The sequence below is a fragment of the Pteropus medius genome, unplaced genomic scaffold (genome assembly GCF_902729225.1).
Source record: "Pteropus medius unplaced genomic scaffold, Ma_sr-lr_union100, whole genome shotgun sequence".
Classification (NCBI taxonomy): domain Eukaryota; kingdom Metazoa; phylum Chordata; class Mammalia; order Chiroptera; family Pteropodidae; genus Pteropus; species Pteropus medius.
This window is the reverse complement of record NW_024351729.1, coordinates 9,807,130-9,823,260: the sequence shown is the minus strand read 5'-3', so window position 1 is coordinate 9,823,260 and position 16,131 is coordinate 9,807,130. Positions and strand designations below refer to the sequence as shown.

General features: G+C 40.1%; 1 protein-coding gene across 29 annotated transcripts in view; it reads right to left on the bottom strand.

Annotated features, from left to right (window-relative positions):
- Window positions 1-312: 312 nt before the first annotated feature.
- Window positions 313-16,131, bottom strand: part of CFLAR (CASP8 and FADD like apoptosis regulator) — a 37,891-nt gene continuing 22,072 nt past the window's right edge. For 27 of the 29 annotated variants that reach the window (XM_039844415.1, XM_039844392.1, XM_039844397.1 and 24 more), the window contains 4 exons: window positions 12,339-12,388; window positions 11,598-11,679; window positions 3,081-3,591; window positions 313-1,707 (listed from right to left, as the gene is read on the bottom strand). In XM_039844415.1, coding sequence (XP_039700349.1) covers window positions 1,569-1,707; window positions 3,081-3,591; window positions 11,598-11,679; window positions 12,339-12,388 — 782 coding nt within the window. In that variant the 3' untranslated portion in view covers window positions 313-1,568. Of the gene's footprint in view, window positions 1,708-3,076; window positions 3,592-11,597; window positions 11,680-12,338; window positions 12,389-16,131 lie in introns of those variants that run through there. The other 2 variants (XM_039844418.1, XM_039844414.1) reach the window with 2 other exon arrangements.

Genomic DNA, 16,131 nt, shown 5'->3' with positions numbered 1-16,131 from the left:
AAGTTTTTTTTTCTTAAAGTTTGTTAATTGACGTATAATTGGCATACATTAGTTTCAGGTATACAACATAATGACATTAGTTTCAGGTATACAACATAACAATATATAACAATATATGAAATATATTCTGTATATTGCAAAATGATATTGTATATATTGCAAAATATTTTAGTTTACATACATCACAACATAAATACAGAATTTTTTTCTTGCGATGAGAACTTTTAAGGCCTATTCTCTTACCAAATTTCAAATATGTAATACAGTAATTTTTAAAGTTTTTATTTTAAGAGTATATAAAAAATATACAACTAAAAAGTAACATAAATACCATGTTCTTGTTTTATGCTTGCAATTTTTTGTAACTCAAAGAAAATGTCATACATTTTACATTGAATTTCATACATTTGATACATTGAATTTTGAGGCAATTTTACTTGCAGAAGTAGCAGTGATTCTATCTCAAAAGTAAAGGCAATGTGGTTATTTCGGTTAATGAGAAGAAACAGAATAAATGGAAAATGTTTGTCACCTCGTCTGGATGGGACAGAGAGGCATGCCAAAGCTGCCACGTCACTAACATCCTCCTCGGTTTCCCTCTATAATATTGAACACAGGGTTAGGTTCATGGAGCCGAGCACATAACATTACTCCTGCTGACACCCCTCAGCAATGTTAAATTCAAAGTTAAATTCCCTCAGGAGTCCGGTGCTCATTAAAACAAAGAGTGTAGAATAACTCTGAAAGTAGAAATAATCATTGTTAAACGGTCTGAAACTGTTCCTTTCATACTTTGCAGCTTTCGTTCAGTAGTCACGGCAAAACACACACATATACACAGTCATACTCCACTTAAAAACAATTTAAAAAATATATATATATATATATAAGCAAATAAATAATTTTTTAAAGTAGGGCATAAGTAAATGAGCGGATTATGTATTTTCCTTCTTAGAAATAAATTCTGGTCACTTCTGTGCCTGGCCAGCATCAGATTTGCGTGAGTGAACTGAGTGTTGAGCAGGTGCAGAGGTGAGAAAGCCTCACTTTTTCTCAAGAAAGTTGATAAAGGAACATTTGCTGGATTAGAAGCACGATGCAGACTGCATTTCTGGATTCTGTCAGCAGCGTATGGTAAGGACTCTGGCTCCTGGCTGTAATTGTGTACTCTGATCCCCTTGCTTGGAGCTAGGCCTGGGCACCTGCCCTCCCCCTCTAAGTTATATACCAGCTCCTTGGAGAAGGATCAAAATGAAGATGGACACAGGTGGGGTAAAAGGTCAGCACCATCATCTTGAGATGCCAAATTCAACCAGTACTCGGTTTTTAAATTTACAATTTAAATTTTCTTCCCAACACTGACCTTGGAAGCTATTTCAGCAATAGTGGCCAATATCTTCACCTCAGAAGCTATAGTAAAATACTCCTTCCTGTCAAGCATTCCTCACAGTGTCACGACAGCACAAGCCATGACCTCACTTCACTCACATCACACATATACACTCTGGCTTGAGAAGTGCTCTATAGCTAGGGACATAGACTGCACGGCTAAAAAGGGCTTTGGCTTTTCACGTGCAAGAGAGGATGAGTTTCTTTCTCAGAGTGTGCTGCAGCCAGACATAGTACTTCTCCTTAGCAGACACTCTGCTGTTCCAATCATACACGCTGCTGTTGAGTTCAATATGGAGTTCCAGAAGTGGGCGTCTTCTGCAGAGTAGGAGAAAAGTAGAAATGAAATATCAAAGAGGAGACAGATTATCATTAGGGTGAAATGAGCCAACTGATGTGAAAGTGCTTTGAGGTTGTTCCTTTCTAAATACTCTATAAGCAGCTTCGTGAGTGAGTCAAACTAGCTTGCAGCACTCTGGCTCAATGACCACAGGGTGTCCACCTTTGAAGGTGGAGTTCCCCCCTCACCACCAAACCCCCACTGAGGGGCTGGGGGTCACAGGCCATGAGGTTTATTCCTGAGCTACAAACAAAATACATTTCACAGGTAGCTCAGAGACATCATTCTAAATTGTAATGGACAACAAAAAAAAGACTATTAATCTTACATTTGAGGTACAATGTGGCTTCATTCCGCTTAAATGGAAACCAAGTGACCAAAGTTTTCCTTAGGAAAGTATTCTTGCTAATAAATATGAAAAATGTCTATATAACAAAAACTTGCAGACCTGAACAGTCAGGTACCATTTTTCACCTATCGAATTGTCAAGACTTGGGGAAATAAAAGAGCATGCAGTGTCTGTAAGAACTTGGGGATGTAGGCCCTCTCATACAAAACTGGTATAAGTGTCCTAGAAGACAATCTGAGAAGATGCATTAAAGATTTTAAAAATGCACGTCATTTGACAAGTAATTCCACTTCTGGGACTTTCCCCAAGAAAACAATTAAAGATAAACACAAATACTGAGCTGCAAAGATGTTGAACACTTTCTTTTTCTGGAAGCAAAACACAGTCCAATGACTTGCAGATTGGTCAATAAATAATGCTATAGTCATACTATGGGTTATTCTGCAGACATTAAAACAATGCTGCAGAAATGTGACTACTGACATGTAAAAATGTATGTTATATACTGTTACACCACTAAAAGCAGGTTATAAAGTAATAGCAGATGATGATTCCATTTTGGCTTAAAATATATTAATATATGATTGTGTAGGAAACCAAAAGAGATCTGAAAGGCAATACACTAAGATTTGGTTAACAGAAGTTGGTTCTAATAAGTAGGATTATAACTGCTTTTAGCATCTGTATTTCATGGTTGTTTTTTTTTTTTTAATAAGGAGTATGTATTGCTTTTGTAATAAGAAAAAAAGCAATTAAAATTTTCTTTATTTTGAAGAAAAATATCCAAATTATAAGCTGACTAATAAGTGACCTCCTAAAGCACAAAGCGTTTGTACACTGTGCTGGGTCTGTATCATACTCCTAAGGCAACCCCGACAGGGAATGAAAAATCTCCATTCCTCCCTGCCAAGAAGGGCATCAAACATGGCAGTGGTGATCTCCACATCAGTAGTAGGAAAATAAACAAGTGGTTCAGGGATGGCCACGGCCTGGGTAGCTCACCTTTCTTGCCCTAGTTTCTGGGAGAGGCACTTGAGATACAGGGATGGTAAGCTGGAGGGTCGCTCCAGCAGAGACACATCTGCTTTGCACAGGCTCCAGAGGAAGTCAGCTTCTCGATGAACCAGGCAGGGTCCAAGTTGCCTTGGCTTGGATTCCACATTCTTCACTGCTGGCCCATCTACCTCCAGGGTACTACAGTCTTCCAGGTGGCTCTCTAACACCACATAGTTCTGAATAAAAAATAGCTTTGGCTTTCCTAAGAGAGAAGGGCATGCATCTCCCATGAACATCCTCCTGATGTGATCCAAAGGGAAACCTGAGCGAGTCTGATCCACACCAAACACGCTCTCGGAGTTCCCTCGGCTCACCAGGACACACACGAAGCTGTCGTAGTCTTGGTGTTGAGGCATACAGGCAACTTTGCGAAGAATCTGAATTATATTGTTCATAGTCTGATATGAGAAACACTGGACGTCATAGCCCAGTGAAGCAAAGGTGTCCCGAAGAATCTCTGAGGGGAGGGGGGAGAGAAAGAAAAAGATCTTTCTTAAAATAATAGACAAGTACATAGGAATGGATACATCTGCTGATCCAAACAGCTGTAGAAAGGGTGGTATATGTCATGAGTTCCCTTACTTCCACCTGCAGACTGATATGGAGGTCCCTAAGATATAAGTTGTGAGCATTTCCAGACGTTCCAGTTCTTCTCATGACCTGCTTCCCAGTGTAACCTCCAACTAAGCAGTGGGAACCCTTGGCCAAGATGACCTACAGTGTCCCCAAAGGTTCTTCTCCTAGTTTCCAGGAATCCTGGATTGACTAGTTTTTTATTTCTCCTTCACTGGAGAAATAAACACAGCCTCCTGAATTGTTTTATCTATTAGCAAAGAGAGACATCTTTTTCTTCCTCATTCAGAGCTCCCACATTCTTTCCAGCCACCCATTAAGTTTATGCTCCTTGTCTGAGGGGTGCCTTCAGTTTTTAGTTCCTTTTGGGGGTAGAAAAACTGTTCTGTCTTGAGCCCAGAGGCTGAGCAAGCATCTCCTCATTGTGGTTGTCACATAAACTATTAGACTATTAACTTCTCTAGGTTTGATTCCATGTCTCATGTCTACATGCCCACCTCTCCTCCTCCCCTGGGGTATGGTCTTCCAGAAGTCTACCACTGCATTCGCCCCAAACCGAATGACACAATAGTAACTAGAACAGGTGTCACTTCCATCAAGGAACATAGGGGTCCCATCTCCTACCAGTTTAGGCATCACAGAAAAGCACCAAGGGGAGATACATAACTGAAGTTACCACATAACTATTTACTACACTCAATTCTCTACACTAAATGGGAACCATTTGTAGTCTGGACAGTCACAAATAATTCAAAGACTCACAGCTTCAACCAGTAATTTCTACCTTCTTGCCCTGCAAACTTTACCGACCACTAACAAACTATAAAAATGAAAAAGCAAGCAATCACAATTTCTCTTCTGGCCTCTTGGCAGGAAATAGGAAAAAGATAAAAAGTAGGAAAAGAAACACAGACTTGGGTAAACAAACAGCTGGAATAACAGCCACTGGGCAAAGAAGAGCTGGCCTGAGTGCTCTGAATTTAATTCGCCCAGCCTGTGAACAGTGTCTGGACACATTCACATAAGGTATAGAAGAACTTTCCACTCAGGAGAGCTGGGTTTAACTGTGGTCCACATCCTACTAGATATAGCACTTTTAAATATGTCCATGAATTCTTTGACACTTCTCTCTTAAAAAGATAGAGAGTAATTCCCTCCCCTTGAATGAAGACCACACTTGGTAACTCATCTTTAATGAACGGAATGCAGCAGAAGGGATACTATGCGATTTCCAAAGCTGAATCCCAAAAAGGATACAGCTCCTTTCTGGCTCTTTCTCTTTTGAACTGCCCACCCTGAGGGCAGCCAGCTGCCATGTCCTGAGAACACTCAAGCAGTTCCATGGAGATGCCCACATGAAGAACGGAGGCCTCACACCAACTTCCCAGCCACGTAAGTGAGCCACGGGAGAAGATCCTCTAATCCCACGTGAGCCTTCGAACAACCCCAGCTGACATCTTACCACTATCTCCTGAGAGACTCTGGGCCAGAACAGCCCAGCTAAGCAACTTGTAAATTCCCGACCCACAGACACTGCGAGATATAAATATATTAGTATCGTTCTTTTAAGCCACTAAATTTTGGAGTGATTTGTACACATTATTAGATAAGTAATTCACCAGATAAGTCTTTTGACTCCTCCTGTCAGGAGAAAGAAATGACAATGACCATAACTGTAGTCAAGCTGGTTACTTTTCTCCTCTGTCTGGCCCACATTACTCGTGGTTGAAAAAATGAACTGTATATCACATCATAATGAAGAGATAAGTAAGAGGCCAATCTCCTTAAAACTCTATGATAAGAAAGTATTGTCCAGGAAATGACACACAGGTGGCTGATACCCTGTTAAATTACTTATTCCCACAGGATCTCAGTATAGCAAAAAAGGCCTAGTATTTCTGCGCCCCCCTCCCCCGCCGGCCACCACCTCTGAGGGTATTGGCAAGGCTTCAGTACCCAGTACTGAGGTCAGGTTGAAACCTGGACTGTAAAATGAGATAACCTGGACTAGGAGCCCAGTCCCATCACTATTTTATTTCAAATGCTTCCTTTCAGAACTCACGTGTATCCAATCATGGAGTATTCTCTCCTCTAGGGGGCAGAAGCAAACAGGGAAACACTAGCCTCCAAGCTTGCTATTTATCTCAGAATGGTTCACCTCCCTCAGAACCCTCTCTTCACTGATAGATTTTCTCCCTTATCAAAGTCCTTGAAAGAAAGCCACAGCCTGTCTTTACATGCTGATATGCAGGGACAAATGCTATCCTGTGCCTTCCATCTATTCCCTTTATCTGGGCTCCCTGTAGGTTCCTGCTGGAGCAGCAGCCGTCACGCAGCAGTGAACAGGCAGCCGTATGGTACAGAGTAAAAGAAGAACCAGTCTTGGAATCACGAGATCTGAGTTTAAGTCCTGGCTCTTCACTCTATTTGCTGGATCTGAACTTTGCCTGGTCCTGAAAGAGAAGTAACTTACACCAGCAGAGAGGCTAAAAAGGGGATGGAAATCTGAGGTCTGGGGCAGGAAGTCCTTACCTAATAAAATAGAAAAAAGGCTAAAGCTGGAGGTGAAGACAAAAACCATAGAGGTCCCCAATGCCAAGAACAGGTCAATAAGAGTATCAGATCTGGACAGGCCTCAGCGTCTGGCAACACAGTCACTCCAGAGACACAGCCTGAAGTCATCACAGGTGACGTTTCCTATTAATATCACAGCTTTCCTCTATCAGATAGTGAGGTGGCGTGGCAGCTGATGTTAGCTGGCAATTGCAACTATCTTGGGCCAACAAGAACACAGATATAGCCCAGTCTAATTTACAGGATGAAGGGGGTGGTAACGGTGTGACTTTGAACAAGTTATAGCCTTGTTCATTCATCTATAAAATGGAATTAATACTAATGCCTATACTATGTTCTTCAAAAGGTGGCTGTAAGGATCCAGTGAGGTTTCTGTCAGGACACTTTGCAAACTTTGAATGCTTATAAATATAATAATGTAAAGAAAACAAAAGCAGCCATTTCAAATCACAAACCACAGAGCATGTAGTGCATCTCTCTCATGGAATCTACCTCCTTAGAACCCAGAAAGAGGTCTCCATATCCTAAACTAAAATGGGCCGAAAGCAATCAGACTCTGTTTCCCACGTAGCACAGTAACTGCCTTGTCCTTTCCTGCAAATAGGGGAAGAAAAACATGGGTGCTGACTGTAGAAAATAAAACTTCTACGAACTGTAGACATCTCATTCTACTCACACCAGGAACTCCGCTCCAGACCCAGCTCTATTTTTGTACACTTTAACTATTGTTTGGAAACCAACTTACTGAACCGATGGGGGTTTTCCTCTACGTGGTAGTTAGGGGCTGTTAGTAAAGGGTCAGCACCACCTGCAAAGCATCTTCATGAACTATTTCTGGCTTTCACAACTCCTATTGCTCTTTTAGAAGAGGAAGTTCGCTTATTCAAGATTTACAAGGGAAATGTGCAGTGTCTGCTAGAAAAATTGAAGTCAGCCTGGTTAAAAAGCACAGAAAAACCTTCAAGCTTTGCAGAAAAACCCAGAGAGAAAAAGGAGAGGAAGAAACACTTCCTCTTCAAATCTGCAAACATCATCTTTTAGTCAAGAGCCTACAAACCAGCCAGAGCTTTAGATCAAGGCCCAGAGCTCATCTATCAGTAATGTGAGGTATTCACTTCTCCATTTCTAATAAGATCAAAAGTTGTCAGGGCACTGTGAATCAGGCCTAGCTTTGTGAGGTCACTGACACAGAGGACGTAACACCAGGACTTATTTTTCAATTCTACCAAACTGATAATTAGCCCCAAGTCCTTAAGCCTCTATGTCTGCTCCAAAAAGAGGTTACTGACCTCTATAAGGATTCTTTTCAAGAATAAGCCATCAAAAAAATCACCTTCTCTTTGTTCATAACGTGGCTCTGAGATCAGACTCCACCTCGCTGCCTCCATATTTGCTTCGCACAGGGCTAAGCATTGTGTTTGCACATGGCAGGTGCACAACAAAGATTTATGGGATAAAGGAAGAACAAATTTATAAATGTCTGGGAGACTTGCATATCTTCGGATAAGAGTCTGATTTTTTGAGGACAGAAGATTGGTATAAGGGAGTCTGTTAACCTCTACAGATACAAAGGAATGGTTTTAGAAACACACTGAGACTAGAAGAGCTTATTCCTTCATTCATTCACCATCCTCCCCAGATATTTTTTGGGCTCCTATGTGCCAGGCACTGTCAAGGTACTGGAGACACAGTAAAAGAGATGGACAAGCTCCCCACTCTCATAGAACTTACATTACAGCAAAGTTGGAGTCAAGTTTTCACATCACAGCTCTAGTAGTTACTAGAGAATTTAGGAAGGGAGTTCAAGCTCTGCTTGCTCACCTTGAAAACGGGGATAATAGTACCTATCTTTCAATATTATTTATGAAGATTGAGACTCTATGCAAAGGAATTAGCGAAGTACCTGGCACATAGCAGATTTTTAATAAATTTTACACTCTGGTTACTACTACCCCCAAGTTAGTCTTATCATATTACTGTTAGTTTCTTCCAGAGCCCTTCTTTCAGTTGGCAGTAATGTTTATTACCAGACTTCTAAACTCCTCCTAAATGTTCAACGTCAACCAAATGACGAAGTTAACCAGGCAAGAGACAAAAGAAACCGCACGAAAGCGCTCTAGATGAAGGTCCTCATGCTGCTCAGATAGAAATGAAAAGTGATGTACTTAATTAAAAGCCACTATCAACCACAGCAGGATTCCAGGCCTGGAGTTCTCGGTGAAAAATCACCAGGAGGGGAGTTGGGAAAATGAAGAGCTGGATGTCTAGAGAGAGAGTGCGTGAGGAGACTGCGCCTTCCACTTCATATTAATTAACACTCTCTTGCTGCTCTCAGTCTCAGCTGGGCATATAATGGATTCAGGACCAGTCAGCTGATAAAAGCTGCAACACAGTAGGACTAAACTGAGCTGTCTTGTTTCTTACCTGTCAATTGGCCACCTGAGCCCAAGCGTATAAGTGGCCTCAAGCCCAGATTTCCTTTTGTTCTCAGAGGCAGGAAGGACTCGAGTCATGGAAGCAGACATACATATGCACCTGAGGCCAATACCTGCTCTTACCTCACGCCAAAAACACAGGTGTCTCAGGCTTTACCTACAATTCTACCCTCCTTTCCATCTTTCTCTTCTATCAGGTCTTGCTACTTCCCACCCTCCCTTGCCCCGGCTTTTGTACTAAGATTCTCTTTCTCTGCCAAGCCCATTCATACTGATGACTGGTAGGAGTGGTCTGCCCAGCTTTCCACTTGGGTCTTTCCTGAGAAGTTACCCCCTCTCATATCGTCCCCTCCATTCCACTTAGCTCCAGCCTGCACTGACCTGCTCTGCTCAGCTGAGCCTAGCACAGGCCTCAGGTCCCCAGTTCCCTACTCCCTCACTTGTCTGGGATCAGACTCCATGTACCAAGCACAAAGCCATGCAAGCTCTAGTTTAGTGGTTTGCAACTAAAATTAAACAAACTGGAAAAACAATGCAAGTTGGTATTTAGTATGTGTTAACACTGTGCCAGGCACTGCTGTAAGCCCTTTACAAATATGAACTCATTCCTCCCAACCTCCCTATGAAGAGGGTCCTTTTATTAACCCATTTTATAGACGAGAAAATGAGACACGCGCTAGGAAAATTGCCAAAGGTCACAAACTAGGGCATGGCAGAGCCATGACTCACACCCATGTAGTCATAATCCAGGGCCCAACTCTGACCATCCTGAAATACAGAAAAGTACAAACACCCATTCAGCTCCTGCCTGCAAGAAGCCCATAACCCAGCAGGGGAAGCAAACACAGACACTGGATTGTAGTCACAAATTCACAGCAGATCATGGCTTTATCTTTATAATTCTCTTCATACACATCCTGCACTATGTACACTTGGGAACTGCTAATGAATGAAACAGAACTGGTTACAACCAAAAGTAGAAGATGATTACAAAGTCTCTTAAAGCAGGAAGTTACTCATTGAGAAAATATGTCCTCATTCTCATAGGTACTGATGTCTATAAAAGAAGGAACACTTATCTATTGCTGAGGAAACAGCATTTCTTGCATCTAAAAATAAGACATGGGAAAGTGAGATCATATCTGAAATCCTGGGACATCCAGCCTAATATTTACCAATTTGACTTTGTTTCGGATTCGCTTCCCATAAATCTCACCACATTAACATGACAAGTGAGCCAAAAAGATAGTTCTAACTCATTCTAAGAGAATGTTGGGAAGCTGGAAACTGGAAATATAATAATCAATCCTTTCAAAGTAGAGATAGGTAATTAAACATGTTATTTCACTTATCTAGATTCTTCTCATTCTTTTTTGATTAGTTCTGTTTGAGTCAGACATCCAGCAACAACAGGCAAAAGAATCAATTCAGATCCAAACAATGGTGACACACAAGTAACACAGACTCAGGCCAACAACCAAAGTACAGTGGCAGAACTAAGTGACACATTGACTCTAAGCAAACATACGTATCATATTTTTAATGTCCTCCATGTCTATCTGAGTGAAATGATGGAGTATCTGATAATATCAAAGCCAGAAAAACTTCCATTTTAAACCTCCCTCTGGGTCCCAGGACTCCTGCTTGCCATAGCATCCAGCATGGAAAGATGAAACTAAAGCTCACCAACTTTCACAAATTACACCTTTGTGCCTGACGCAATGCTATATGTTCCCTAAATCCCCCTTCGGTTTCCTTCTGACACACAGCTAGACTAAATCCTTGTCTGCTGCAGTTAGACTGGGCCACATGACTGAGTTCTGACCAAAAGAACGTTGGTGGAAATGATGCATACCACTTTGGTTCCTAAAATCTTTTGTGGGATCCTCCACACACTTCCTTCATCTATCAGCCAGATACAGAAGATCTGGTGGAAAACTCCAAGGCTTCTGATAATGAAACTAATGTAGAGAAGGGGCAAGAGAACTAAATGTTAAATCAAGGTATATTCGAAGCCTGCAATGTGTTTCTGCAAGATGGCAGGAAACCTGTAGAACAGGAAGATTCCCGCTGCGATTACTAACAAACCATTTACCCATAGTAAAGGGAAAACAGGAAAACAGTCTATAAGCAGGGAAACAGAGTCTTTAAGTCTTGTCTTACACAAAACAAATACAATTATTCATTCCCTACAGGCAAACTTTTGGGGAACTTTTGGACCAAAGGCTAGCATGCCTTTTATGCTACATACACTTATTTTCACTCTGTATGCCCATACCATCAAAGAAAAATAGATAAACAAAGTCTATAAGCTATAATTCATAGAATCTAAAGAATGATATATAAACTGAATTCCCCAGACACTTGGTGTCTTTGTCTCTGTCCCTCTCATTGTCTTTTCTGTCTCTCTCATTGTTTTTTCTGTCTCTCTGTCCCTTTAGGCTCTCTCCCTCTTTGTCTCTGCAAGGAGACCCCATTCTGTCTATGGTGTATTATCCCTTCTCTAATAAACTTTTCTTTCCTTTCTAACTCTGGCATGCCTTTGAATTCTTTCCTTCGTACAGTCTCTCTCTCTCTCCCTTCCTCTCTCTCTCAATCTCTCTCTCACTGTGCAGGGCTTGAACACCACCCCACCCCAAATTGGGGAAATTTGTGCTATCCTACATCAAAGCCACTAAAGGACCACATGGAATAAAGCTCCCCGTAGCCCAAGCCACACCAGACATGAGTAACACGAGTGAGAAAATCTCCTTCATTGTTTGAAACCATGGGTTTTGGCATTGGTTTTTTACAGAAGCTAGCGTTGATCTGATGAATACAGCTTTCCTGTGCCGTGATCTTACTGTGGGGGCATCAGTTAATCTGCAGCATCCACACCAACCTGTGTCATTGCCGATGCAATCAATTATCAGGCAGATTCCTAAGGGCTTGCTCTGCATCCTGTATCTCTCTTCTGGTATGTGCTGGAAAAGAAAGCAGGGATTGTTAAAGACTCTAGATACTGCTATTTTCGCAAGATCCCATCCATGTATCATTTTTTCTTTCGGATTTCCTTAAACATCCCTTTGGCAGGTGACTCACTCAATAAACACATCACAGTTGACATTTCCCATTAATATCAAATTTTTCCTCTGTTCGAGTAATGTGCTTAAGACAACAAGCTATTTCAGTTTTTATTTAGTCTTAATGAAAATTGCAGTCTCCTTACATGTGTCTTAGCTTTGCAGGATAAAGATAAGTTGAAAAAGAGAGAGAAGATGGATCATACGTTTCCTCAGTAACCTGAGGTTGTACAAGTCATATCTCTCCAAACCAGTACAAAAGGAGACCTGCTATTGCCTCTCCTTATGAAGAAGTGGTTTCAGGCTAAGAAAAAGCCAGAATAGGTCAAGGTGCCACTGCTTACTCATCTGTTATGTAATCACTCAGCTGAAAAAAGAGTGCCACTTTGGAATTTTCCTACGTTCCAAAGTTCACTAATGCAATCTACTTCAGGAGAATAGCACTCTCAAAATCCTATTGTTGTCACTAAAAATTCTTAATAAATATTTTTAAAGAAGTCAGTGTTCTCCACAGATATTAGGCATACAATGCAATACCAAATCAGATCATTTTTCTGTACCTGAGGCAAAAATGCTCCCGATTCTTGAATGGATGTTTTCTCTGGTTCTCCTGGGGGATGAGAGTAATCATTTACAAAGCTGAAGCCCACCGCCATGTTGGCTGTATTTCTTTATATCACAACTGTTCTCTTCTCCTATTTTCTTCTCCCTACTAGCTCTTCTTTCCTCAGCTATATTCAGTCCCACGGTTCCAACTTCACACTGAAAAACCTAACTGATAAGGAAACCTAAGTCCCTGTGCTAAACAGAGGCCATGTAGAAAAACTGTTTAAATAGCATGTGGAAGAAGGCTCTCCCTTGCTCTTCTCCAGGTGAGGACCAGATGCCTGGTGAGTTTTTCACCTGATAGAATCTAATGACCTCACCATCCAAGATTATCAACAGCTTTCCTACATGTGCTAAAACTATGGACAACGCCCAAAGGAACAGCCTTAGAGACTGAACAGATGGCCCTGTTTGTTTAGTCCAGTGATATTGGGGGATCGTAAAATAAAATGTCAATGGCTAGATAGGAGACAGTGAGCTTAGCAAATGTATATGAGCCTAATGCACACTTCGTTAGATAAAAATGACTTTCCTAGCTCTGAGAGGTAGACCAACAACCAGTTTCAAAGCCATAAATGGCTAGTTCAAACCCTAGCACCATCATTGACCAGCTCTGTGATCTTGGGCAAGTTTCTTCCTGACGTCTCAGGGTTTCGTTTTGTTTTCTAATCTCTAAGAGGAACATACCAATATCTACTTTATAAGATTGTTGCAAAAATGAAAAGTAATGTCTAAAGACAGGCAGAGAAAATGCCAGTATTGGTATGGTTTGGGGGAAATGAGTACTTTCAAATGCTAATAATGCTGTATAAATTGAAACTATCTTTTTAAAGTACAACTAGCAAAGTTGGTGAGCTTTAAACCAACATTCTGCTTCTAGGAGTTTATTCTAAGGAAATAATAGAGCAAGTGTTCAAAAATGTCAAGGATATCTACTGAATGACTGTTTATAATGGCCCCAAACTAAAAAGAACCTAAAAGTCTACCATATGAAATGAGTTAAATAAATTATGGTACATACAATGTAATACTATGCAATGTTAAAAAGGATAAGAGAGATCTTTAGGTAGTTGACAGGAAAAGATATGCAGGATATATTAATTGAAAAATATATTACTAAATGATATGTATAATATTGATCCAATGTTCTTAAAAATATGTATTGGTGTGCGTATACTTATACATCTATATGCTAAAAAATGAGCCTAGAGGTATATAAATCAAACATTAACAGTGGTTATGTCTGATAATTGGAATTCAGAGGAAATGTCACTTTATCTTTTTGTATTTTGGCAATCTTTTTGTATTTTGTATTTTGGCAATGGATTAAAAGAATTAAAAAAAATAATCTATGTAATATGCTTATCTCAGTTTAAAGCACTTAATAAGAGCTTAATAAATTGTAAATCATCATCATTCAGTTGAAATCTATTTGGAAGTCAAAATTAATATGAATACTTTGTTTGATTATTATAAACTTCTATTAGACTAAGGCTAAGTTACCAGAATGCTTTTTTCTTTTACTGGCAAATAAACCATGCCCAGACAAAAGTAGGTAATAGCTTTCCTACAGATTGCCAGGGGTGCGGGGAGCCTCACTCACCTCACCTGTATAATTCTGATCAAGGATAAACTTGCCATCAGGGAACACTACGGAAAGAACACGGGTTGTTTTTCATTCCTATCCAATTCCACCAGGTCTCCTATTTTCCCTTTAAATATCTTTCAGAATGCTATTTCTCACCACCTTACCAGTGTTTAACCCATTTCCCATTTGCCCGGAGAATACTCGCTGGCAGTGCTTGCAGCTGCAGCGTTTACCCCGAGATAACTCGTGGATTACCATCTTAACTTTACCCCCAAAATTTGCCACAAAATATCTCGCTTTTATTATTATTTTCTCATCGCTCTAGTATATCAATAGTCTTTGGAAGCAAATGACATTTGCATTCCGGTTTTAGTAGTGGTATTTCCATTTACCAAATACAGTAATTCCTAATTGCTGAAAATGTCAAATCCTAGAAAATGCAGCATCCCTATCTGTGATATTAACATCATTCCAGAACAGTTTTAGCTGAAGATTCATTTGATGAATCCAATTTATGTATACATTTCTGTTACATTAGGGTTAGAGGCAAGTTCTGTTTAGAAATAACTCCAAGAATAGTTTTTATATTTTATTTTCACATTGAAAACCAGTCAGATTTGCTTCAGCCTCAAAGAGTGTGTTTAAGTAAAATTAACACTAGCAGTGGGCTGACTTTTTTTTCTAAACAAGAAATGTGTCACTTCAGAAAGTAAATAGCTTCTAAGTAGCTTTTGCTAGAGAGTGGAATTTTAGGTGGGGAAGGACAGGCATGAGCTGCACCATCTGGCTAATGTGTGCAAAATGCTTCTCAGTTTCCAGATTCACACAGACAGCATACAGACTGCCACACAAAGAAGGCTTTCATCGGGCCACTACCCTACTCACAATGTTCACAGTCCCAGCTGCACACAGGACAAAGTCCAAGCTCCTCAGGTACGATGGGAGTCCTCCCTACCTGCCTATCAACCCCTGCCTCCAGGAGTTCTGAAGCACAATCACCTCCACCGCAGTGTGAGACTGATTCTCAGCCCTCATTCAAAGAGGACTCAAGACAAGCAAAAGAAATAACACTTTTTTAAAATGCCAGAATCGAGTGCTGTTTTAATAGAGATGAAAGAGACCATATAGGTTGAAATGATGGGTTTATTACTGTATTTTTTCCTTCTTTTTAGGGGAGGGGGATGCCACCTGTAGAGTATCTAGATTTACTCACTCACTCACTCACTCAAGATCCTTTCTTCTTCCTGCTGCTAGCCATTTGGTTTAACATGGCTCCTTATCATGGCTAGATTAATGTTTAACATGGGCTGGTTATTGTTCCACTTCAGATAAAATGTCACATCTTACAAATATAGCCAAGATGATGAAACTGACAAAGTAAGAGGTGTTTAAATTAAAATAAGTAAATTCAATAGATAACTGGAAATGCCAATGAGTGCATATTAAGAGTTTAACTGCTTTTTAGTTTGTGAGCTTGATTAGAATGTAAAGGTAGAGGAAATGGCCAACTCTAAAAAGGCAATATTTTGAACTGGAATTATCAAGTATTTATAAAAAATGAATATAAATAGAAGTCGGTCTTAGATGGATTTAATAGATCTTTTTAGAGAATTTTACTCCAAAGCAGCAAAATATACATTCTTCTCAAGTACACATGGAACACTTTCCAGAACAGACCACAGGTTTGGACACAAAACAAGTCTCAATAAATTTAAAAAGACTGAAATCATATCAATCGTCTTCTCTGATTACGATGGTATGAAACCAGAAATCAACTACAGAAAAAAAACTGGAAAATACACAAACACATGGAGGCTAAATAACATGCTACTAAGCAATGAATGGGTAATCAATGACATCAAGGAAGAAATCAAAAGATACCTAGAGATAAATGAAAATGAAAACACAATGACTCAAAATCTATGGGACACAGCGAAAGCAGTCCTAAGAGGGAAATGCAGAGCAATACAGGCCTGCCTCAAGAAACAAGAAAAAGCTCAAATAATCTAATCTTAAACTTAAAAGAAGCAGAAAAAGAACAGCAAACAAAGCCCAAAGTAAATAGAAGGAAGGAAATAATAAAGATCAGAGTGGAAATAAATGAAGAGTCTAGAAAAATACAAAAGATTAATGAAACCAAGAGCTGGTTCTTTGAAAAA